The 26,839-nt window shown below is 39.5% G+C and overlaps 2 protein-coding genes across 3 annotated transcripts in view; one reads left to right on the top strand and one right to left on the bottom strand.

The window, feature by feature from the left end:
• The first annotated feature begins 5,809 nt into the window (after window positions 1-5,809).
• Window positions 5,810-6,865, top strand: LOC124616469. The gene has a single exon (XM_047144778.1). The coding sequence runs from the start codon at window positions 5,810-5,812 to the stop codon at window positions 6,863-6,865; it is 1,056 nt and encodes a 351-aa protein (XP_047000734.1).
• An 11,574-nt stretch (window positions 6,866-18,439) lies between these two features.
• LOC124616088 (pathogenesis-related protein 5-like) overlaps window positions 18,440-26,839 on the bottom strand; it is a 48,980-nt gene continuing 40,580 nt past the window's right edge. For both annotated transcript variants that reach the window (XM_047144341.1, XM_047144340.1), the window contains one exon: window positions 18,440-18,873. In XM_047144341.1, the coding sequence (XP_047000297.1) occupies window positions 18,553-18,873 (321 nt within the window). In that variant the 3' untranslated portion in view covers window positions 18,440-18,552. The remainder of the gene's footprint in view (window positions 18,874-26,839) is intronic.

A 26,839-nucleotide genomic window follows, 5' to 3' on the forward strand; every position in this document is an offset into this window, starting at 1 on the left:
TTTCCAAAATTATGGACAACACTCACATGAAGTTGCTCTAACATATCTAGCTTCATACAGAATGGTCCAATCTAGTGTAATCTTTAAGTCTCTTTCAGCACTGCAATGAATGAGATTTAGGTGTCTGTTATTGTTACGTAAAAATGAATAATAAAATAATATAGAAAAATGTTACCATAATAATCTAATGTAAATGAACATAATATAGAAGTGAAATATTGTTCTTACAAACATAATAAGTACCACAAGTGTTAGCATATTAACCATCATAAAGTAGAATTCAGATGTACGGAAGAATCTGATACATAACATATTAACTACAAGAATATTGATTACACCAATTTATAGGTATCATTAACCAAAATACTTAAGACAGTAATCTGTAACACTGTTAGTAACAGGCTGTTATGCCAGAAACACTGCTTCAAATCAGCAACTTAACAAGCAAGTGCAATTTTAGTGCAATATAGGTTTACATTAATTTGTTACAGAACATATTTACAATGATCCAAAAACCAAAATCTTAACATATTACAGAAAATTTAAGAAAAATATTTATTATACAAGTCATAATCTATACATATATGAGGACATGGCGTTTGACTTTTCATTTCTGTGGAATATTCTGTTCCAAGACAAATGATACAAAGTCAAAACTATAACACTACAACACTAAACTATAGAAATAAGTGAAGAGGCAATGTAAAGTATTAGAATTACAAACTTCAAGATTACATCTATTAAGTCATGCCTTCAAAATCATCAAAAGAGAAGAAAAAATTCAGAGCCTAAGTGTACAACGAGTGAGCAGACTCGAAAAACTCACAACAGTGGGTACTGATGACAGGAATACACTCAATCATAAGTAGGAGTATAGCACAAAACCAATCAGCCACACAAACCAGAGTATGTAAGGATATGTTGATTCATGAAAAGAGAAAACAATGAAAAAATATTAGGGCCTATGCATATGATGTGGGGACTAACCTACGTACATAGAAACCTAGAAGATTCATTTACAGTCAAAAAAAAAAAAAAAAAAAAATTACATACTGAGTATTGAGATAAGAAAATTCATTGATTGAAACATGGTTCATAGAACATACTCCTGAACTTTTTAAATTTTTACATTCCTGTGTTGAACATAACAAATCATCAGTCATAGAACATCAACCTTAAACAGCTTTATACCCAAGTCAAACAAATTTAAAGTTACCTAATGTATTGGGAAGTTGATCCCCCTACTTACATGGAACAACATGGTCATAGCAGTGCCTTCTTTTTTAAACAATTAGTTCCTTATGAAATTTATAAAAATACAAGAATTTTGCATACAGGACATAGATTTCTCCTTGGCTTTCACCAACACAAGATCTCCTACATCAAACTTAGAAAATCTGCTGTTACCATCATGTATCTGCTTTCTCCTATCATCCTGCATCATCTCCGTGACACATTCTTCTCTTTCTTGCAGTGACAGAATTTCACATGGAGGAAACTCAAAATTCTCAGAAATAAAGTTAGCTGGTCTGTGATTAAATACGATTTCAAATGGTGAAAAACCTGTTGAAGAATGTTGTAAGCTGTTCATAATAACTTCAAAATCACTGATGTAATCTATACAACTGATATGATTCTTACTGCAATATCTTCTAAATAGTCTTCCAATTTCTCTCATATGCAGGGTGGTCCATTGATCATGACTGGGCCAAATATCTCACAAAATAAGCGTCAAACAAAAAAAACTACAAAGAACGAAACTCGTCTAGCTTGAAGTGGGAAACCAGATGGCGCTATGGTTGGCCCGCTAGATGGCGCTGCCATAGGTCAAACGGGGAACAAATGCATTTTTTAAAATACGAACCCCCATTTTTATTACATATTCCTGAAGTACATAAAGAAATATGAATGTTTTGTTGGACCACTTTTTTCGCTTTGTGATAGACTGTGCTGTAATAGTGACAAACATATGGCTCACAATTTCAGACGAACAGTTGGTAACAGGTAGGTTTTTTAAATTAAAATACAGAACGTAGGTATGTTTGAACATTTTATTTTGGTTGTTCCAATGTGATACATGTACCTTTGCGAACTTATCATTTCTGAGAGCGCACACTGTAACAGTGTGATTACCTGTAAATACCACATTAATGCAATAAATGCTCAAAATGATGTGGGCCACGGTATGGTGCTTCAACAACCAATCCACCTGTCATGAAATATGCTATTCAATACTGCTTCAACCACATGTGACCAATGTGCCAGACATCCATCTTGTGGGAAGTATATCGCCATTTTGTCATGCAGTGAAACATCTTGTAGTAACATCGGTAGAACATTACGTAGGAAATCAGCATACATTGCACCATTTAGATTGCCATCTATAAAATGGGGGCCAATTATCCTTCCTCCCATAATGCTGCACCATGCATTAACTTGCCAAGGTTGCTGATGTTCCAATTGTCGCAGCCATCGTGGATTTTCCTATGCCCAGTAGTACATACTATGCCGGTTTACGTTACAGCTGTTGGTGAATGACACTTCGTCGCTAAATAGAACGTGTGCAAAAAATCTGTCATCGTCCCGTAATTTCTCTTGTACCCAGTGGCAGAACTGTACATGACGTTCAAAGTCGTCGCCATGCAATTCCTGGTGCATAGAAATATGGCATGGGTGCAATCGATGTTGATGTAGCATTGTCAATACCGACGTTTTTGAGATTCCCGATTCTCATGCAATTTGTCTCCTGCTGATGTGCGGATTAGCTGCGACAGCAGCTAAAACACCTACTTGGGCATCATCATTTGTTGCAGGTCATGGTTGATGTTTCACATGTGGCTGAACACTTCCTGTTTCCTTAAATAACGTAACTATCTGTCGAACAGTCTGGACACTTGGATGATGTTGTCCAGGATACCGAGCAGCATACATAGCACATGCCCATTGGGCATTTTGATCACAATAGCCATACATCACACGATATCGACCTTTACCAATTGTGGAAAATGGTCCATTTTAACACAGGTAATGTATCACGAAGCAAATACTGTCTGCACTGGCGGAATGTTATGTGATACCACGTAATTATACGTTTGTGACTATTACAGCGCCATCTATCACAAAGCGAAAAAAGTGGTCCAACTAAACCTTCATATTTCTTTACGTACTACACGAATATGTAATAAAACATGGGGGGTTCCCATTTTTAAAAATGCAGTTGATATCCATTTGACCTATGGCAGCGCCATCTAGCGGGCCAGCCATAGTGCCGTCTGGTTTCCCCCTTCAAGCTACACAAGTTTCATTCTTTGTACTTATTTCGTTTGATGCTTATTTCGTGAGATATTTGCCTGGTTACTATCAATGTACCATCCTGTATATTTCAGCAAGATTACTCAACAGATGGTACACAGATGTTTGAATATGCCTTATTTTTGCATGATCAATAAAATCTTTCCAAGCTTGCAACGTAAACTGAGAACCTTTGTCAGATAAAACTGTTCTAGGAATACCCATCTGAAGAAAATGTGTGTTTTCAAACTTAGAAATGATCTGCTTGCTGGTAGCTTTCTTAAGAGAAAACAGCTTTACGAACTTCGAAAATACATCAACCACTACAAAAACATAACAAAATCCATTCTAAGACTTAGACAAAGGTCCATAAACATCCACAGATATGAGATCTAGGTTACTATTAGGCAGCATGTTTTGCATTTGGCCTCTACTTGTTTGGTTACTTACTTTCACTCTTTGATGTCTGTCACAGCTGGAAATCTTCTTCTTGACTCTTCCTTCCTACGTTATAACAGATGTGTCCTTGAATCTTTTGTGTACATTTGGTTGATCTACAATGACCAAAACTTTCATGTGTATAAGTAATTAAAGTATCAATACATCACTCCAGCCAACATAGTTTCCAGTCATCTGAGTCGGTCTTATGTCTCCTGAATAAAACACCCTTGTATATCTTATAATATTGTTCTGTACTTTCTCCTTCCCTCTTACCCAATATGCTCCTAACCAATTTCCAATTTTGATCATAATTTTGATACCTGCAGATGTCTTTGCAAATTTTCAAGATCTCTTTGTCCCCTTTTGCACTTCTCAAGAACGTGATTTTAAACTCTTTCTCTCCTTTTCCAAAGTTATTAGATGATTCACTCTGTAAAGGTAACCTAGACAAAGCATGAGCGGGCACATTGTCTGTGCCCTTAATGCATCTGATTTTGTAATTGAACTGCTGTAAAAACAAGGCCCAATGAGTAATTCTGTTATGGTACAGCTTACACACCTGGAGATAACATAATACTTTGCAATCAGTATAGATGATGACACTGTGACTTGATAAATAATTTTTAAAATTTTTCAATATACAGCCAAAAGTTCTTTCTCGGTTACAGTGTATGTCTTTTCATGCTTCTGCAATGCTCTACTAGCAAATGCAAGAGATCTGTGTTCAATAACACCTTCAACTTCAACCTCCTGAAATAAATGAACACCCAAACCAACATCACTACTGTCTGTCATAACACAAAAGGGAGAGACAAACCCGGTCTCAACAATATCTGACTTTCACACAACTACCCTTCAATCTCATCAAAAGCATACTGACATTCCTGATTGCAATCCCAAACAGTATTATTCTTCAAAAGTTCAAACAGGCATGAAGTATTTAAAGCTTGGCTGGTACAAAATTTTCTATACAATCCAGTTAACCCAAAAAATCATTTTTTGTTCAAGGAGTAGCAAAATTATCAATAACATTGTCTGTTTATTAGGTGCAATTTCCTTCTCAATGTAACATGCCCTAAAAATTTAATTTCTTTTACACCAAAATTACACTTACTTATTTTCAAAGTCAAACCCTCTGATTCCAATTTTGAAAACACTTTTCTTAACAGTTCCAAATGTTGTTCCCAAGTGTATTCAGTGACCAAAATGTCAACATACACAATTAATTTTGAACTCACTTCACTTCCCAAGACAGAATCTAGAGCTCTTATGAATTCAGATACAGATACATTTAGCCCTAATGGCACCACACAGTATTTGTTTGGACTCTGCTACTCACTCCAACTGCCATCTAGTGGCAGCTTCAAACTGGGCAGGTCAGACTGTTCAGTATAGTCTGCTCCCTGTCAGGAGAATTTGCAACCTATGTGCAGAAGTGGATCTCCCAAGTCCTTTGTGCGCACAGGTAAGATTAGCAGTGGTAACGGCCAAGCAGGTAGCCGTGAGACCCCGTAGCAAACGGGCGTGTATGTCTTCCAGCTAAGCTAGGAGCCGCAGTTGGTGCACTGCCTGTGCAAGTTGTAAAGTTTAATGTAATAAACACTTATACCAGAATACTTGTTCCGTCCAGTTATTGTGAGTGCAAACAAGGGGAGGACAGTGAGTCCTCTCTCACTACACACTCACACTCCAATGTGCCGCCATGGAAGGAAGAGCTCGCATGCTCATATTTTGGTTCTCTGGGCCGGATATAGCGACCACACAGAATTTATGTTCATGCGGATTTATTTTCCGGTATTTGTGAACTTCTAAAAAACCACATGCAAGCTGCGCACATTATTGGTTTCGTTGTTGACCAGTATCAAGTGTCCCAAGGCCTGTTCGGGACTTCAACAATAACAGCCTTAACAACAGCGATCGGGGACATATTTGTGAACATTTAATGTGTCTCTAATTCAAATGTGAGAGGCACAGAAACGTGTCAGTGCCAGCATCATCGGTGACGTCACCTCCTGCTCACGCCGAAACTTCGCGCTGACAGAGAATGCAGCGCCTGCCATGCCAGCTGCCAGTGCCCATGACGCCACTGCTGTTCCAGTCTGTACTGCCTCGTATTGCTGCTGCAGCCTGGCAAGTGCAATTGTTAGCTTCCTGCTATCATCTTCCTGGTCCTAAAATGGAGCCCTCAGAGAAAACAAGATTAGTCAAGCAGAGAGGTGTAGCAAAGGCAGCTCTCGCGTGCTTAGCGAGCTTTGTGCAGTCTGCAGACAGTGTCAGCATCAAAATGTTGGTATCAAAATTAAGTCAATTGACTCGAATTCAGACTGATTTTGAGTCATCTCAAACATGGCAGGAAATTGAAGACGAATCAGCAGATCGTAGTAAGGACAGGGCAGAATTCGAGGATTCGTGGGACTTTGTTGAATCCACTAAAAAGGGTTCAATGAAGAGGTACACCCAGCTTCCGAAGCCCTTGGGCTCGAATCCATTAGGCAGTGTCAGTTCTTTGAAACTACCCGCTATTAACTTGCTAAATTTTGAAGGTCACTACCTTAAGTGGTCATCATACAGGGATACGTTTTTGAGTCTCATTATGAATAACAATTCAATTGATGATGTTCAAAAACTTCATTACCTTAATTCGTCTTTGCAAGGTGAAGCTAAAAACCTATTGAAACATATACCTGCCACAGCAGGAAATCTATTGATAGTCTGGGGACTTATTACGCAGAGGTATGATAACCCAAAAATAATTGTAGCCAAACATGCTAAGGCTTTGATGGCCTTACCTACAGTCGGCCATGGCGCAGCCGCAGCGAGCGATTATAATCAACTAATTAATCATATATGCAGCCATTTGAAGGCCTTAGAAGCTCTCAAACCTGATGTTCCACTTCATGAAGTTATTCTTTCGGAAGAGATTCTGTCTAGTATGCGACCCACAGATTGTCATGAGTTGGAGGTAAAGATGACTGGGTCAACATTCACCACATTAAATCAACTAATAATTTTTTCGGAAACAAAATGTCAGGCCCTTGAGGTGATCAGGTTCAGGGATAACACCTCAAGGGATTCGCAGGGAAATGCCAATAATGCAAATCAAACGAGACGTTATGAGGGCTCATCTCGCTAATGCTGATACTGAGGAATCACATAATTTTTAGTGAACCTCACACTATCACTAAATGCAAAAGGTTTCAATCACTAAATGTCGATAAGCGGCGGGCATATGTGACAAAAAATAAGCTTTTTTTTTGTGCATCCGCTCTGGTCATTTCTCGACTAAACGCAGTATTTCTCCTTGTAAGACCTGTAAAGGAAGGAGCGACATACTGCTCCACTAGCCTGCTGAACAAGGAATGGGCAGAATAGCAAACCAGGAGGCCATTCCTTCGGAAAGCAAACATCCATTGTAATGTTTTGTTGGCAACAGCTATTGTCAACATTAAGGACAGCATGGGTAGACAGCAGGTTTCCAGAGTTCTGCTAGATAGTGCGAGTCAGCTATCCTTTATATCTAACAGCATGGCAGAGAAATTAAAACTGAAACGAAATAAACATCCATCTCCTGTGAAAGGCATAAACAATTCCTTTGCACCCTCCGTGTCTTACACTTGTGATGTTGAACTGTCGTCTAGGCTCAACGATATTCGTGTCAGAACCACTTGCGCTATAGTAGATTATGTCACCAGTGACTTACCAGCGAGCAAGATAGACACAAGGTCCTGGAGTATCCCATGTAATCTTCCACTTGCTGATCCAGAATTCAACAAGCCTGCCACAGTAGACTTAATTCTTGGTGCTGAGATTTTCTTTGATGTTGTTTGTAAGGAAAGGCTGGTGAAATCAAGACATCCTTCACTGGTCGAAATAAGATTTGGCTGGATTTTGTCTGGTAGGATGCCTTCAGCTGCATGCAACATGCCTCATTCTACAGTGACCTCGTGCTTGTTAGAGGTGACAATTTAGATGCCAACCTGCAAAGTTTTTGGGAGTTAGAGTAACTGTCTATGAAAACGATGAGTAAGCAGGGTAAAATATGGGAGGCTCACTTTCAACGCTACATGGCACGAGATGAAGAAGGGAGATTTGTGGTTCGACTACCAGTGAAACCTGACTGTAAATCCTAAGGTGAATCACGACAACGGGCCTCTCGGAGACTGGCGCATCTTGGGAGGAGATTTAAAAGGCAACCGAATCTGCAGTAGGAATATGCTGCATTCATGCATGAATATGTTGAACTGGAACACAGGGAGATCTCTAAATCTCAAGGTATTATTGGTCCAAGCTGTTACCTTCCACATCATGCTGTCTTCAAAGAATGCAGCTCCACTACTAAGTTGAGGGTAGTATTTGATGGCTCTGCTGCCACTTCTAATGGAGTATCTCTCAATGATATCTTGATTGTTGGTCCCACTGTCCAGCCAGATTTATTTTCCATTATTATAAAATTTCGCTCCTTTAATGAGGCTCTGTCAGCCAACATAGCAAAAATGTATTGTCAAGTGTCAATCCATCCTGATGATAGGAACTTCCAGAGAATTCTGTGGTGTGAATCACCGTCTGAACCAGTGCAAGAATATAGACTAATGCACACTCACTTATGGAACCACTCCCGCTGCCTTTCTTGCTACCATATATCTTCAACAGTTGGCTTTGGAAAATCAAAATAGTTTTCTAATGGCATTGCAAGCCCAGATGTCGAACTTCTATGTGAATGACTTCTTAGGTGGCTCAGCTATGGAAGCTGAAGCTCAGGAACTTCAAATTCAGCTGACTCAACTACTTGCTTCTGGGGGTTTCCACTGAGGAAATGGTGTTCCAATAGTCACAAGGTCATGGAAAAAAATCCTGTGCTGGACAGAGAAACATATTTGTCTTGTCATCTTACTGGTGAACAAGCCATAAAAACGTTAGGGATATTATGGTACTCTGGCTCCGACACATTCCAGTGCCACGTGCAGCAGAAGAGTCATCGGCTCTCGAAAGTTACCAAACGCAATGTCCTCTCTACAATAGCATCAATCTATGACCTGCTGGGGCTTCTAGGTCCAGCAGTCGTAAGATGTATATTGTTCTTGCAGCACTTGTGGCAAGTAAGCCTTGATTGGGATGAAATTCTTCCACCCAACCTCACTGATGAATGGAATGCTGTTTGTGTGCAACTGCCTTCCCTAAATGGTATTTTGATTAACAGGAAGAACATTCCTTGCCCCCAGCATGTTAAATTAGAAATTCATGATTTTTGTGACCTAGATTCTCCTGCTGCTCTCACTCCTGGTCATTTCCTAATTGGACAGCTCCTTTGTGCTCATCCTGAACCCTCTGTTATTGATGTTCCCGCCAACAGGTTGCTCAGGTGGCAACTTGTACAGCAGCTGCATCAGTCCTTTTGGAGGAGGTGGTCCACAGAATAAGTACATTATCTGCAGCAACGCAAAAAATGGACATTGGAAGCTGCATGGCAACCCCAGATCGGCGATCATGTGCTGGTCAAGGAGGATAATTTGCCTCCCTTGGTGTGGAGGCTGGGTGTCATTGACCAGCTGTTTCCCAGTCCTGATAAGAGAGTGTGTGTGTGTGTGTGTGTGTGTGTGTGTGTGTGTGTGTGTGTGTGTGTGTGGTGATGGTAGAAACTGCTAATGGGCAGATTAAGAGGCCTATAGCAAAATTGTCCCCCCTGCCTAAGCAGTGAATCAGTTACGTGTTTCTCATATCTGTGTAGTGGTATATGATACAGGGCCACTGCCAAATTGCCATTTACTCGAACAACCTCATAATTCATAAGATCAGCTTGGGAAGCTGTGGATGTTTCTTGTGGACTAACTGCTGTTAGTATTGATTTCATGTTCTTATGCAGTATAATATTAATGCTTTATTGTTTTGTGTCCTACATGTTGGTATCAAATAGTTCAAATGGCTCTGAGCACTATGGGACTTAACATCTGAGGTCATCAGTCCACTAGAACTTAGAACTACTTAAACCTAACTAGCCTAAGGACATCACACACATCCATGCTCGAGGCAGGATTCGAACCTGCGACCATTGCGGTCGCGCGGTTTCAGACTGAAGCACCTAGAACCACTCGGCCACACTGGCCAGCAACATGTTAGTACCCATCATGTTTCACATGCAGTGTGACAGTGGTGTTTTGGTGATGTGGGCATCCCAAATGTTAGTGTATTTATGTTTTATGTGCATTGATATTGTGCCTAGTTATATTTTTATTGTTTTACTTGTTTTGATTTTGTTGTCTGTTAAAATTTTGGTTATTTGTAAAATGAGAAAACTCATTTTAGAGTGGGAGTATTTTTGGACTCTGCTACTCACTCCAACTGCCATCTAGTGGCAGCTTCAAAACTGGGCAGGTCACACTGTTCAGTATAGTTTGCTCCCTGTCGGGAGAATTTGCAACCTACATGCACAAGTGGATCTCCCAGGTCCTTTGTGTTTGCAGGTAAGATTAGCAGTGGTAATGGCTGAGCAGGTAGCTGCAAGATCCTGTAGCAGATAGGCGTGTATGTCTTCCAGCTAAGCCAGGAGCCGCAGCTGGAGTGCTGCCTGTGCAAGTTGTAAAGTTTAATGTAATAAACACTTATACCAGACAACTTGTTCCGTCCAGTTATTGTGAGTGGAAATAAGGGGAGGACAGTGAGTCCTCTCACACTATACACTCACACTCCTATGTGCCACCATGGGAGGAAGAGCCCACACACACAATATTGAAAACACTTACCTCCATACAAAAATGCAGTATACATTCTAGAATTAATTTCAAGTGTGATCTGATGAAATCCAGGTCAAGTCCAATCTACACATTAATTTTACATAATCAGATTTGTGTAACAGGTCATCCATATTCTTAGGATGGTCATTCTCTCTAAAAAAAAAAACTTATTAAGATGTCAAGAGTCCAAAACAATTCTCACCCCAAGTTTCCATTTTCTGAACTTCTTTCTCAACATCTTTCTTTCATGAAAATGGTATACTATATGACCCAGAAAAAAAAAAAAAAAAAAAAAAGGGTTGATGATCTCAAGGTAAAGCATGCACTGGAAGCCTCTCCCACTTTCCCTGTCTTTCACTGAACTCATTTCTAAATGCCAATAACAAATTCTTAAGTTGTTCCTTTTGTTTGTCATTAAGAGTTTTAGTTTCCCTCACTTTCAAAATCCTTATTCTCAGTCTCATCATACTTTATATCATCATCAAACATCTGATACTCACCTTGGTTCACAATGCTTTGCGAATAGTTACAACGTCTCCCACATTTTAAAATACCAAAATTAGTTTTTACATAAGTATTACTTTCAGGTGTCAAAATAAAGAATTATTTTGCACTCCATCCAAAACTAGCCACAGCTTTCACTGTCCAATCCATACCGAGAATTTAAAAGATCACTTTTAATTTCATCAAATGCTACATCCACACTGTCTTCACAAGGTTTTATCAACTTTACAGGTATCATAGCATTACTTTGATTACTCATGTTGTCAGGTAAAGATTAAACACAATGAATACATTTTATGGCACAACCAACATCACTTGTTACAGAAGAAACACAAAACACATTACATTCAAAATTACACTTCCTGCTTAGTTCCTCTTTCACTTCGTTCCACCAACTGGGATTCAAATTCTGACTAACCACAGCTAATTTATTCCAGAATGCACCTTTACCTATGTTATCATCAATCAGGTCGCAAACAAACTTAAAAAACTTTTCACCTTTATTCTCCAGACTCACAGATACCTCACCTTTACTGTTTGGATCATTACTCTGCATGGCATTAATGAAAAACTGTTGACTGGACTGGTATTCCATGACCCTCACTTACAACATCATATACATCAATTACCTTACCTGTATTGTCAACATTATTATTATTGATTTATGCCCACTAAGCAGTGCTTATTACTAGCTCTTCTTCTATGCTCTCTTGAACCTTGCTGATAATTTCTCCTTCCTCTCCCATGAACCTCTGATGTTTATGGGCTCTGGTAGGGTATAAGACTCTACCAATGCACAAAATATGGAACAATCTCCTACCTCAAGATCAGGGGTCCCAGATGAATCCAAGTCCTTTAGAACTTCATTAAGCCACTGGTTTCCAGTCTTGTAACTTTTCACCAATGAGAAAATCTTCTTAGCAAGCCTATTGTTGTTCATTCATTGTAGGTGCCCATAGAACTTGAGCCTCCTACATTGCATACTAGTGTGGCCTGATTATGATTGTTTATACAGTTCAGAATTAGACTTCAATTGATAGGTTCCATCTAGGAGCAATCTCGGGCCATGAATTTTTCTGAAAATACATCTTTCGGCTTTCTCCAGGTCATCTGTCATGCCTTTTCTGTTCATAAAGAGGGTCTCTGCAGCATCCAGAATCTGTGGTCTGCCAGCAGTTCTGTAATGGGAGACCTTAGCATTCTTTGAAATGCATTTATTGTTGTACAGATTGAGGGACAGATGGTATGCCGCATTGAGTTTGTTATGCCTTTTAAGATGAAGGTGCCGCCTCTACCACTGGGGTGGACCCATTCACCAAGATAATGAAACAGCATTGTCAACATCATTTATAAATAAATCTGAAACTTCAATATTCTTAAACTCCACAAATACCTGCTACTCATCATCATATTCCTCCAAAATTACTTCATCAACAACATCACTAACAATACAAGTCTTTGGCTCTGAGCACTATGGGACTTAACATCTATGGTCATCAGTCCCCTACAACTTAGAACTACTTAAACCTAACCAACCTAAGGACATCACACAATAAAAGTCTCATCTCCATCAAAGTCACTTATCTCACCTACATTCATTTGCAATATGCCACCACTCTTAGACTTACCAACCTCAGTTATTTCACAGCTCTTATTCACATCTACATAAAAAAAAACACCTACCGGTAGTTCAGATCCAATACAGTCATCACCTGATTTACTTAATCAACAACACTAGTAGATCATTAGTACATACTACATTAAAATTTCCACTTCTCTCATATCCTGGTTTGGGATTAGCTTCTACATCACCATAATTAGACATAGTATCCCAAAAGTTTGGTTCAAAATATAAATGAGATACTGATATTCCTTCTGTTCAATTTCAGATACATGTGCCATATCATTCACACTGTTAGTATTATCTAGCTGCAACTGTAACTTAGGTGTCCTATACTTGTTATGTCTCCTCACCCCAAAACTGTGGACATCCATTGAGGCGGACTGCCGTTTCCTATGTAGTTACTTCTGCGATTGTTTCTTCTATTAAGATGCTCATGGTAATTCCCATTATTCCTATCCTGCTGCTGTTCAGAATTTCTCTCTATTGTCACTTTGATCCTGATGGATGTTACCATTATTCCTTTTTCTGTGATTATTCCCTTTGTGATCTTTATTACTACTGTTATTACGGTACATACTTCTTTCTACCGTCCTATCTGTCCTGTCAACATATCATAAAAATTGTTCAAAACAATCGCCGGTCCATGTACTACATCCCACTGCAATAATTCTGCTAATCTCCTTTTAAGTGTATGAATCGAGGTCATTTGGTCAAATGGTTTGTCAAGATGTGTTAATTTTTTAAGCTGGTTCTTATAATACTCTTTCAAAGTGCCATCCCTGTTTATGTAATTATGACCATTCAAAAATTCACTTCTGATTCTCCCCTGCTCAGCTACCAACCAAAATTTTTTTAAAAAAACTTTTCTGGAGAGTTTGATATGTTTCCCACTGACTTAAATTTAAATATATCCATGACAGAGCATAGTCTTCACGAAATGTTTTAACAAATTTAATTTTTCATTCATGCCTGACACCAAACTATCTCTGTAATGGTGCAGAAAATCCACTGGATGTAAATTATCTGATGGAAAACTTTTGATGGGAGTGTTGGACCACACAATACCATTGTTTGCACACAGATTTTGGTTCAGACAAGTTTCCTGAAACGCTGTTTTTTTTTTTTTCTCTCTCTGAAACAGATTAGTTAGCCTATTGTTTTCCACATTTAAAATATTTTGGCTTAATGTAGTGATGTTTGTTGGGATTTTTTTTCTAATATGGCATTCTGTTCAACTCTGATGTCATCAATATTCTTTGATTGTTTCGCTGACTCAGCTACAAACTCATTTTCCAAAACAATAAATTTATTTTTTAAAACAACAGCTTTTTAATTCACACTTTTTAAGCTCTCTGGCAACCCATTTTTTAACTCTGAAACTTGATTACTAAGTTGACCAATCTGTCCATTTTACTATTGTTTTCAGTTTTCAAGTAATTTAATTGTCCTTGTAGGGAAGTTTGCAAGTCATTTTGCCTTTCACTAACTGCACTAAATTTGCTATTGCTATCTGTCTTCATTTCCTTGACTGTTTCTTTACTGTCCGCGATTTCACTCGAGTCAAACATGTCCTGATTGGATCCTGCAGCTTCCATTTCTACCTCACTTTTGCTTTCGTCCCTATTCATTTTGTTAACAAGCACACAAATCCACAAACAAAATTAAATTCACAAACAGTTTGTACTTATCTTTCCTTTTTGATGTCTCCAGTTGCGGCTGTAATGTCCTCCTCACTTTCATTAGATTCGGTCCCTCATTATCATTGGTAGCACATTGTCACTGTTGGTATAAAGATCCTTTGTTGGGCAGCCTTCAGTTTTACTTCATGTGATTGAAAACTTATTCGTACATGTTGTTGTTGTTGTTGTTGTTGTTGTTGTTGTGGTCTTCAGTCCTGAGACTGGTTTGATGCAGCTCTCCATGCTACTCTATCCTGTGCAAGCTTCTTCATCTCCCAGTAGGTACTGCAGCCTACATCCTTCTGAATCTGTTTAGTGTATTCATCTCTTGGTCTGCTTCTACAATTTTTACCCTCCACACTGTCCTCCAATAGTAAATTTGTGATCCCTTGATGCCTCAGAACATGTCCTACTAGCCGGTTCCTTCTTTTTGTCAAGTTGTGCCACAAACTTCTCTTCTCCCCAATCCTATTCAGTACCTCCTCATTAGTTATGTGATCTACCCATCTAATCTTCAGCACTCTTCTGTAGCACCACATTTCGAAAGCTTTTATTCTCTTCTTGTCTAAACTATTTATCGTCCATGTTTCACTTCCATACATGGCTACACTCCATACAAATACTTTCAGAAACGACTTCCTGACACTTAAATCAATACTCGATGTTAACTAATTTCTCTTCTTCAGAAACACTTTCCTTGCCATTGCCAGTCTACATTTTATATCCTCTCTACTTCGACCATCATCAGTTATTTTGCTCCCCAAACAGCAAAACTCATTCACTACTTTAAGTGTCTCATTTCCTAATCTAATTCCCTCAGCATCACCCAACTTAATTCGACTACATTCCTTTAACCTCGTTTTGCTTTTGTTGATGATCATCTTATATCCTCCTTTCAAGACACTATCCATTCCATTCAACTGCTCTTCAAAGTCCTTTGCTGTCTCTGACAGAATTACAACGTCATCAGCGAACCTCAAATTTTTATTTCTTCTCCATGGATTTTAATACCTACTCCGAACTTTTCTTTTGTTTCCTTTACTGCTTGCTCAATATACAGATTGAATAGCATCGGGGAGAGGCTACAACCCTGTCTCACTCCCTTCCCAACCACTGCTTCCCTTTCATGTCCCTCTACTCTTGTAACTGCCATCTGGTTTCTGTACAAATTGTAAATAGCCTTTTGCTCCCTGTATTTTACCCCTGCCACCTCCAGAATTTGAAACAGAGTATTCCAGTCAATGTTGTCAAAAGCTTTCTCTAAGTCTACAAATGCTAGAAACGTAGGTTTGCCTTTCCTTATTCTATTTTCTAAGACAAGTCGTAGGGTCAGTATTGCCTCACATGTTCCAACATTTCTACAGAATCCAAACTGATCTTCCCCGAGGTCGGCTTCTACCAGTTTTTCCATTCATCTGTAAAGAATTCGCGTTAGTATTTTGCAGCTGTGACTTATTAAACTGCTAGTTCAGTAATTTTCACATCTGTCAACACCTGTTTTCTTTGGGATTGGAATTATTATATTCTTCTTGAAGTCTGAGGGTATTTTTCGTCCGTCTCATACATCTTGCTCACCAGATGGTAGAGTTTTGTCAGGACTGGCTCTCCCAAGTAGTTCTAATGGAATGTTGTCTACTCCTGGGGCTTTGTTTCGACTTAGGTCTTTCAGTGCTCTGTCAAACTCTTCACGCAGTATCATATCTCCCATTTCATCTTCATCTACCTCCTCTTCCATTTCCATAATATTGTCCTCAAGAACATCGCCTCAGTATAGACCCTCTATATACTCATACTCCTTCCACCTTTCTGCTTTCCCTTCTTTGCTTAAAACTGGGTTTCCATGTGAGCTCTTGATATTCATGCAAGTGGTTCTCTTTTCTCCAAAGGTCTCTTTAATTTTCCTGTAGGCAGTATCTATCTTACCCCTCATGAGATAAGCCTCTACATCCTTACATTTGTCTTCTAGCCATTCCTGCTTAGCCATTTTGCACTTCCTGTCGATCTCATTTTTGAGACGTTTGTATTCCTTTTTGCCTGCTTCACTTGCTGCGTTTTTGTATTTTCTCATTTCATCAATTAAATTCAGTATCTCTTCTGTTATCCAAGGATTTCTACTAGCCCTAGTCTTTTTACCTACTGGATCCTCTGCTGCCTTCACTACTTCATTCCTCAAAGCTACCCATTCTCCTTCTACTGTATTTCTTTCCCCCATTCCTGTCAATTGTTCCCTTATGCTCTCCCTGAAACTCTGTACAACCTCTGGTTCTTTCAGTTTATCCAGATCCCATCTCCTTAATTTCCCACGTTTTTGCAGTTTCTTCAGTTTTAATCTACAGTTCATAACAAATAGATTGTGGTCAGAGTCCACATCTGACCCTGGAAATGTCTAACAACTTAAAATCTGGTTCCTAAATCTCTGTCTTACCATTATATAATCTATCTGAAACCTTCTAGTATCTCCAGGGTTCTTCCATGTATACAACCTTCTTTCATGATTCTTGAACCAAGTGTTAGCTATGATTAAGTTAAGCTCTGTGCAAAATTCTACCAGGTGGCTTCCTCTTGCATTTCTTAGCCCCAATCCTTATTCACCTACTGCGTTTCCTTCTCTTCCTTTTCCTACTGTCAAATTCCAGTCACCTATGACTATTAAATTTACATTTCCCTTCACTACCTGAATAATTTCTTTTATCTCATCAAACATTTCATCAATTTCATCATCATCTGCAGAGTTAGTTGGCATATAAACTTGTACTACTGTAGTAGGTGTGGGCTTCGTGTCTATCTTGGCCACAATAATGTGTTCACTATGCTGTTTGTAGTAGCTTACCTGCACTCCTATTTTTTTTTTATTCATTATTAAACCTACTCCTGCATTACCCCTATTTGACATTGTATTTATAACCCTGTATTCACCTGACCAAAAGTCTTGTTCCTCCTGCCACTGTACTTCACTAATTCCCATTATTAGTAACTTTAACCTATCCATTTCCCTTTTTAAATTTTCTAACCTACCTGCTCGATTAAGGGATTTGACATTCCACGCTCCGATCCGTAGAACACCAGTTTTCTTTCTCCTAATAACAACGTCCTCTTGAGTAGTCCCTGCCCGGAGATACAAATTGGTTACTATTTTACCTCCGGAATATTTTACCCAACAGGACGCCATCATCATTTAATCATACAGTAAAGCTGCATGCCCTCGGACAAAATTACGGCTGTAGTTTCCCCTTGCTTTCAGCCGTTTGCAGTACCAGCACAGCAAGGCCGATTTGGTTAGTGTTACAAGGCCAGATCAGTCAATCATCCAGACTGTTGCCCCTGCAACTACTGAAAAGGCTGCTGCCCCTCTTCAGGAACCACACGTTTGTCCGTCCTCTCAACAGATACCCCTCCATCGTGGTTGCACCTACGGTACGAGTATCTGTATCGTTGAGGCATGCAAGCCTCCCCACCAACGGCAAGGTCCATGGTTCATGGGGGAAGTATTCGTACATAAATTTCAAAAATAATGAAATAAACCAATTTCTGCAAAAGACAAAACTTTATCATTAGTCAATTAACCCCAGGATGAGCCCCCACTTGTTATTTCCCCCCTCCTTACTTCTTCCATCTACTGTCCACATTAAAAATGCGCAGTCCAAGTAATTAATAAGCAAAGTCTTTTATGGAGATTTGAGAAGAACAAAGATTACAATAAACCTTCAACTTTACTTAGATTGTCATGTTAAGCCGGCTCCAGTTCTTCTTGTCTAGGGATCTGATTCTTGAAGCTGAAAACCTAACATCAGATCCTCACAACTGGATAGAACTAAATACATAGGCTGGAACTTAAATAGTGGCAACACTGCTGTGGAGACACTGTTCTGAAATTATAACATGTATTCCAGTCTTGTTACATGGTCTGTTTCCATGTAATATCTTTTGGAGAATCATCAGATTTTTTCTCCAAATATCAACTCCATCTGATTTCATTGTCACTGTGGTTTACGACATATTTCAATGTGACTAATACAATTCCCACACCTAATTCAACCAAATGAAGTGGAGCTGTAGGTTTCGTCTAGAATGAAATGAAATGTGAGTTTTAATGAAGAGTTCATTCCTGTAATCGAGTCACGAAATGTATCATACATTGAAAGTGCTCTTCATCATGCAATAAGAAGTTTGGATGAACTGATATCTACTTTATTTGTTTATTCATTTATTACAAAAATGTGTTGCAGCAGATTGTTAAAAGCCTGGGTTGTTGAAGGAAAGTGAATCACGTGTTCCTAACAGTGGCTCAACTAAAGATGATCCTGTAGGCTGTTTTTTCGCAAGTGAAGGTGCTCCGGTCGTCGTCGTAGGGGTAGCTGTAAGCGTCGGGACACAGGCCCTTGAAGAAGGCGGGGTAGTTCCTTGGCCACGAGGAGGACCTGCAGGCTTGTGCCGAGCTGAAGCGGCCCCGGCAGCAGTACTGGTCTGTGTTGAAGGCGAGGCACGCGCTCTTGCAGCCGCCGTCGGAGCGGAGCTTGGATGGGCACAGCGCGTTTATGTCGGTGGGGCAGGATGCGGGGTAGCAGCGGTAGCGGTCGCCGCCACCTTGCTTGTCGATGGGCTCTATCTGCAACACGCAGAACGGAGGGTGAGGCTGTGTGTCTCAGACAGGATGCTCTGCCACAGACATCACTACAGAAAAGTAGGCTTCTTTAACTAAGAATATGAATAACTCCATTTCTTCTCTCAACAAATTTTACATGTTTAGATTGCAATGAAAATTTCATTCTTGAGGCTTTCATTTTCAGAAGAGGTGTTTTCTTACAGTGTGTAGGGAACACTGACAGGACAGTTGTGGGGTGGTCACTAATGTACAGGGTGTCCATAAAGTCCCTTTACAACTTCAAAATTTTATTACAGCAGCAGTTTTGAAATATTTTGATTTCTTTTATTGTAATCACTGTTTACTTAAGTTTTTATATATAGTAAAATTTTGTGTTTCATATACTCTGTTGATGGAAGGAACAGAACCTCTATAAAATGGCAACTCCTGAAGAGAAGGCACAATGTGTGTCCTGGTTTATCGAGACAAAATCTGATGTTCAGACTCAACAGAACTTCAGAACAAAGTATGCAATAAATCCACCATTGCACCATTCAATCCGTGCAAGGCACAAAAGATTTATGGAGACAGGGACAGTGTTGGATAAAGGGAGACCAAGAACATACGAGGAAAACATCGATCACATTTTAAACGCCTTCACTAGTTCACCTACGAAGTCCATCCACGCTGCTGCCAACAGTTGCAACTACCATGTTCAACTGTGCATAAGGTCCTCCACAAGACCTTATGGTTGTATGCTTACAAAGTGCAACTGTTACAGACACTTCAGCCAAATGACAAGCCAAAAGGGACAGAGTTTGCACTCAACATGCTGGAATGCCTTTCGGAGGTTGAACAGGGCGTATACACGGACAAGAAAAAAAAATTCCTGTATTTTTCCTGGATTTCCTGGCTAAAAATACGTTTTCTCCCAGGTGAAAATATACTTTTAGCATGTTAAGTGACAGTGTACTTTTCCTCGGAATTGCAAAAGTTATCAATCCTTTGAATGGCTATGGTTTCCACCAAGTACTGCACATTACTTTCCAAAGCGTTGAAATCGAGCCAGTCACAGCTCATGTCACGTGATCTCATCAGTGTATTTGGAGTATAGGATACGTGATGTACTCAGCCAATAGCACCAAAACTCTTAAGTAGTGCAAACTCACAAATACGGAAAGTTAATGGCTTAAATTAATACACATAGTGTCGTGACAAGAAAATATTGGTCTCCAACATTTGTAGGACATAGAACAACTGGCTCACACCCCAAAAACATCGCTACCCTACCGCAGCAATAACAACTGTATCTTTGCCAGATCAGTTCTCTGTAATATGCGCTCTATGCTGTACGCATTGTGTATACGCTGCGAGAGTTAAAGTATTCGTAATAATTGACAGAAGTGCGAGTGATTATCGTCGTAGTTACCATGCCCGCTCTCCACTACCTATAGATTAATAAGCTGCAAGAGAAGCTAAGATTTCACATATAATGTTGATTTTTGTGTTACACTTGAAGATACATCACATAAATTTGCCAGTCAAATGCTTATTAACGACATAAATGTCTGATCTTCTGGGCTCGAAATTCTTCTAAATGTCTCGTCCTCAAAGTGTTGATTTTTTCAATTAGAGTCGAATGCAGAATGCTCTGTGATTTAAGAAATTCATCTTACATCCTCGCACATAGTTCTTCTTGCGTAAAAGGAAATTTAGTTTGAAAGTAAAACCTAGTTTACATGAAGACACTAGGTTGCAGGCAACTGCGGTACCAGCCATTGTGCACGCACACTGCACGTTTGCCCAACTCGGTGAAACTAAAGACTACTGGCGTGTTCCAACTTTGGCAACACTAGTTGCACGAGTTTTGTGGTTACGTGTGTTATTAGAGTGTGGGCAAACAAACATGAAGTGGGAACGGAGAATAATGTTTTCTTCTGGGATACCTATGCTTTGCATAGGCGTTTGTGGGATTTCAGTGATGCTGATTACAAAAATAAGCAACATACGAGGGTTGTTTTTTAAGTAAGGGCCGTTCGCGCGTATAGTCCTGTAGTTCGCGCGGACGCCGCAACAAGCCACCGCACCACTTGCCGGCATCCTTCCCGTTCACACTGATGCAAGTTGCAACTCTGTAGCTGACGTGTACGCATCGCTGTGCTACTTTATAATGTTTACGATTATTGAATTGCCCGCCGCGTGTGAGATACGGTCAGTGATAGGTTTTTTGACCGCGAGAAGCCTATCAGCTGCAGAAATTCATTGTCAGTTAACAGAAGTTTATAGCCTGAACGCAATGAGTGAAGGTAAAGTGTGTCAATGGGTTAGAGTGTTTAAAAATGGCCATCAAAACGTCCATGACGAAGAACGCGCAGGCCGGCCCTCTGTGATCACTGATGATTTGGTGGCTGCAGTTGAAACAAAGATTCGTGAGGACAGAAGATTCACAATTTCCACTCTTTCTTTGGAATTTCCACAAGTTTCAAGATAGGTTTTGTACAAAATTGTGTCTGAAAACCTAAACTTTAATAAACTGTGTTCTCGGTGGGTACCCAGACTGCTCATAGAGGACCACAAAGGGAAGAGATTTGCCACTTCATTGGACTTTTTGATTCGTTACAAGGAAGAAGGGGATGACATGTTGAGTCAAATTGTCACTGGAGATGAAACATGGGTATCCCATATCACTCCCGAAAGCAAGCGACAATCGATGGAATGGCGACACACAACTTCACCCGTCAAGGTCAAAGCCAAACAGACGCTGTCAAAGTGCAAGATTATGGCAACTGTGTTCTGGGCCCGGCGCGGTGTTTTGCTAGTGGACTTTATGCCACGAGGAACGACAATCGACTCAGATTCCTACTGTGCAACTCTAAAGATGCTCCGCAGAGCAATTCAAAACAAAAGGCGTGGCATGCTGACAAAAGGAGTTTTGCTCCTGCATGATAACGCTAGGCCTCACACCTCTCAAAAGACTCGGGATTTGTTTGATTCTTTTGGCTGGGAAGATTTGGACCATGCACAATACAGCCCCGACCTTGCTCCTAGCGATTTTCACCTTTTCTGGTACCTCAAACACCATCTTGGTGGGCAGCGCTTCAATGCTTCATTGAAGCGATGAAGTGAAAGCGGCCGTGAACTCTTGGCTGTCGGAGCAGGCGGCCGAATACTTTGAAGAGGGAATTAAAAACTTAGTTGTACGGTATGACAAGTGCTTAAATAATACCATTCTCTTCTTAATGCGGCCTGTTTCAAATAATTATTTCTGTTAATGTTGACAATTATTAGTTAATATTAATAATTATTGGTGTTAATGAAAAAACATCACCACCAAGTTACACTGCATCTTCTAGGATGCCGAGTGTTCTCGATTGTAATGCACGCAATGTGATATATAATTTCAATTCTGGCGACAGTGCTTCATGCATTACAGTATCTTTTCCTTATCGCATAATTAACTCTATTTAGAAAAAAACAAGGACAGTTCTGGTGACATTATAAGATAATTAAAAGATCTTCTTGGATCTTCCGTTATAAATTGTTTCATCAAGGTTGCTGAGCAAGCGAGCTGACATCTTTTCTTCATTCACTCACGAATCGAAACATGTTTCTTATTTTTTCTTATGCAGCAATTCCATACACCAAGCTTTAACTCCATCACAACTTGTGCGACGTGCAGCTGCCAAAACTTTCACTTAGGAACTCACAAAATGACAAAACTGAATTGTATACTGGTGTCGCCGGGTCCACATCATATATGAAACCATTTGCGTGCAACTCATTCCATGCAACGAGTGGCGCAACCCAATGTCGTGGTGTAAACTAGGCTTAACGCTTTTCAAATCACCATTTGCAATATTTTCCCGCAACCTGTTAGAAATAGCTTAGTTTCAACAGTTGGCAGGAAGTGCCAGATAAAGGGTGTCAAACTGCTTGTGCAGCTACGAAGACGTAGGAAGCCCGTATGTTTGTACATTGGAAGATCTTACATTATGTCCTAAAAGAAACAAAACAGCAGAGGATACTCCAAGAGCACCGGAATTTCATGAACCATACTGAGATGCATAATTTGGCTTATAGTGCACATTCGCATGTCCAGATTCCCAATGAAGTAGGCCTCGACCCGAAATTAAGCTTTTCAGTGTAGTTTTCTGGATATAAATTTTCTTGGAGTACCAGTACTGTATTATCTCATGTTTGGTTCTTTATTATGGCATAATGCCATATGTGCTACAAGATGAAAATGCGCATTTGAAATGCAGTGAACTATTGAAACTAGCTAATAGCATGGAATTAAACACTTCGTTTCAAATAAACTGACTGTCTCAGCGGAAAAGATTAATAAAAGCCAAATTTCTTAAGCAAACCGACAAAAAAATTCATTGTTCTACAAGGCGATTAATGCTTGACTGTCAGAAAGGTGGAAATAAAATAAAATCTGAAACTAATAATGTTTTAGCCCTTCACAATTATGTGAATGTATTTTAAGTCATGTGATAGCAGCCGGTCACAGAAATCCGTTTTGTATTCATTTGACGTGAGAGCAGTAAACGAAGAGGAAACAGTGGAATCACTAAACGTAAATAGGGGTCACTTGGAGACTACCCATCTCCCCACTATAATTCAGACTGCTCTGCGTGTCTGCTCTGAATCTACAATATTTTCGAACCCCCTCCCCCCCAAAAATTTGAGATAGGATGCCAAAAATTTAAAAAACTGACTTTTCAAAAAATGTTTATTTTGTAGCGCACATCTTTCTGAACAGTTTGATAAATTTAGCATACGTGTTTGAGAAAACTTAAGACATGTTATTTGGTCTTAAGTGTGACAAAGTGCAGTGCCACACCTCTTTACATAGCATTCTTCAATCGCATCACTTTATTTCGCTCTGTGGAATTCAAACGTGTATATTTTGCTATGGGTGCCGTCAAACTAGATTCATGACAGTGGAAATTGAAATGTCCTGTGGTGGCTCTCCTGCTCCCAGTTGGCCGTTTTGACACGCTGCCCTATTTTTAAAAAAAAAAAAAAAAAAAATTTGCAATTAATACTGGATGGGATTATTTGCAAGTGGGAGAACAAGAACTCTTCAGAAAGTTTGCACTCTTTATTGCATATTATCTAATAACTTGCTGTTTTGCGTGACATAAAATTAAAAATAGGATACATAAGACCATAAAGACAAGAGACAAGCAAGATAGTAGATATTTCTTCAGTCCTTAGGTCCTAGCATTTTTTCTCTCTAATCTTGCTACAGCTTTACATGGTGTGCTTTACTTTCTGCGAAAGAATCTATTACCTCATCGAAGTGTCAAACATTTTGCTACATGAAAAATCAGAATGTCGTTGTCTAATACTGAAAAAGCTGTTAATACAAATGATATCCAAGACTTGTGTGAGTTTTCGATCTGATTACGTATGTTTTCTCACTATCTACTAGATGAAATGAAATAGGCTTGTCTAATATTGCAGCAATTGTAACAACACCAAATAAACGAGTCTGTTTTGGCACAAATGGTCATTTTTATAGCACGAAAGAATATAATTGATGAAGTACCAATATCAAATGCCTATTAGGTCCACTAAAAGCAAAAAGCTTTATGTTAGGAAATAGTTTCACATTTCACTCATACGCTCCGGCTTCTCAAGCGTTAGATCGAAAAATAGTAGCAAGAAATTTTTGTATAAATTTGAAATTGTCACACTCTTCCATAATTTGTGTCCCCATTTCTTATCCTTCCTCATTCTAACAAAAAATCTTGTCATCACTAATTCTGTTACTATTCCTGCCAGTGTCAAGACTGATTCTCTGTTTAACTTCACCAACTCTGCCACATCACCGGTTTTGCTATCTCATGTTTATTCTCCGCTTAGGCATTATTACGTGTTCGTACAACGTGTTTTCCATGCTACTCCCAGAATTCAACTCCAGCGGCTGCTAGCCAGGGACTGTACAACTGGCCCTTACTAGTGTAGCGATCTGGCCAAAAACTTTTCTGTCAAAATTTCATTTTCTTGGAGATACCAAAAAGATAATACGTGATCTTTCTTATCAGTTATTCCTGTTTGTTGTTTATTTCCAGTCTGGTAGTCTGAATCTATGGATTTTGCTAGTAATTATAACAAAGCTGATCATTCGCAAACCCATTCACTCATTCAGCTTTATTCCACTCAGCTCGTACAGTCTCGTCCCCTTTTGTCTGCAGAAAAGCTTATTTCTAGATGTGATTGGGATTCCTCTGGCAGACACATCACGTACTCTATGCACCCATACAAAAATCATAAGTTTATTCATTCAGAAATCAAGAAGGAATGTGTTCAAAAATGTTAAAAAAAATCGACGGATGCGTTTCAAAATCATATGAATAATTGCTAGACCAACATGCGCTGGATGCTAGGCGCTTTGTGAAACAAGGTTTTTTTCCTCAAGTACACAAATTTACCACCCCTCCCCCCTCTTGAAATTGCCGCAGCCCCTACATCCGGGCCTGCTGTGCAGCGTGAATCTGGCAGCTTCGGCGCGGCAGTAAAATTTGTCCGGGTAGCATGTGGCTGCTTGCTGCTACTGCTTATACTGTGTAGCCATATGTCACACTTCTGTAGGCAGAAGCAGGAGAAGGTACTACTCATACGCGACTCAACTGCACACAAGCTCGCTCGCAACTGCTTGAATGAATCTTATGTAAACAGTTGTGACGTCACGTTCATCGGAGGCAATTTGTTGTTACGAAGCATTGCATAGTCTTTCTAAAGCCTTTGACACATCTTGCTGTTGACAGATGCTTGTATGAGCACTGTGTTTTGTTGTTATACGCAACGCATTTCCTTTGCAAATGAAGTTTTTATTTTCGTTTTGTTCTATAGTTCATGTTTTATTGCTTCAGTATTATTCTGCAGTAGCAGGATACAGTAATATCCATTGTTAGAGTATTGGTTCTTACCAGCCAAAATTACAAAAATTTAACTGAAAACTAAAACAATGAAAAATTCTTGGAATTCTAAAAAATTCCCGTGTTTTTCCCACCCCTCCCAGTTGTCCCGTTGAATTATTCCTTAAGCGAGTTTGTTTCAGTGATGAGGCAACGTTTCTGGGACATTAAACAGACATAATGTGAGAATCTGGTGAACTGAACACCCCCATGTGACTAGGGAGCTTCACCGGGATAGTCCAAAAGTGAATGTGTGATGTGGAATCATGCGCAACAGAATAATTGGTCCATTTTTCTTCAATGAGTCAACAATTACTCCAGATGTTTACCTCGAACTTCTGACCGAATATGTAGCACCACAAATGATTTACCTACAACCAACTATCATTTTACAGCAAGATGGTGCACCACGACATTGGGGACTGCCTGTTCGTCGGTCCCTCAATAAAATGTTTCCACGCACATGGACTGGGAGGGATGAGCCAATTCCTTGGCCACTGCATTCGCCAGGTATCACTCCCTTGGACACTTTTTTTATGGGGGTATGTAAAAGATATTGTGTATCAAACACAGATATGGGACATTGCTGACTGGAAGCAAAGGATTCGTAATGCCATTGCTACCATTGATGATGCTATACTACAGCAAATATGGCAAGAAATTGAGTACCATCTTGATGTGCTTCATGCAACTAAAGGCGCCCATATAGATGCCTATTAAACACTATCAAAAAAACTTTTATAAACACTGATTACAATAAAAGAAATGTTGTAATAAAATTTTGAAGTTGTAAAGGGACTTTATGGAAAAACTGTATATTGCAACAGAAATGTTGATTTTGCGTCACAGGTTAACAGACATTAGTACACACCACTGTTGAGAAACTGAATTTATCAGCCCTAGTAGGATCCAGAAACATTAACTAATGACTCAGTCAACAGAATCTGCTCCGTTGACTAAACATACTTCTTAGGATAAAGTCCTGTAGTGATTGTGCCTCTTTGCGGTGCCCTCATGACTTTAGTATACTTTTGTGTATCTACCGAATTTGTTTCCAGAGT

The sequence above is a fragment of the Schistocerca americana genome, chromosome 5 (genome assembly GCF_021461395.2).
Source record: "Schistocerca americana isolate TAMUIC-IGC-003095 chromosome 5, iqSchAmer2.1, whole genome shotgun sequence".
Classification (NCBI taxonomy): domain Eukaryota; kingdom Metazoa; phylum Arthropoda; class Insecta; order Orthoptera; family Acrididae; genus Schistocerca; species Schistocerca americana.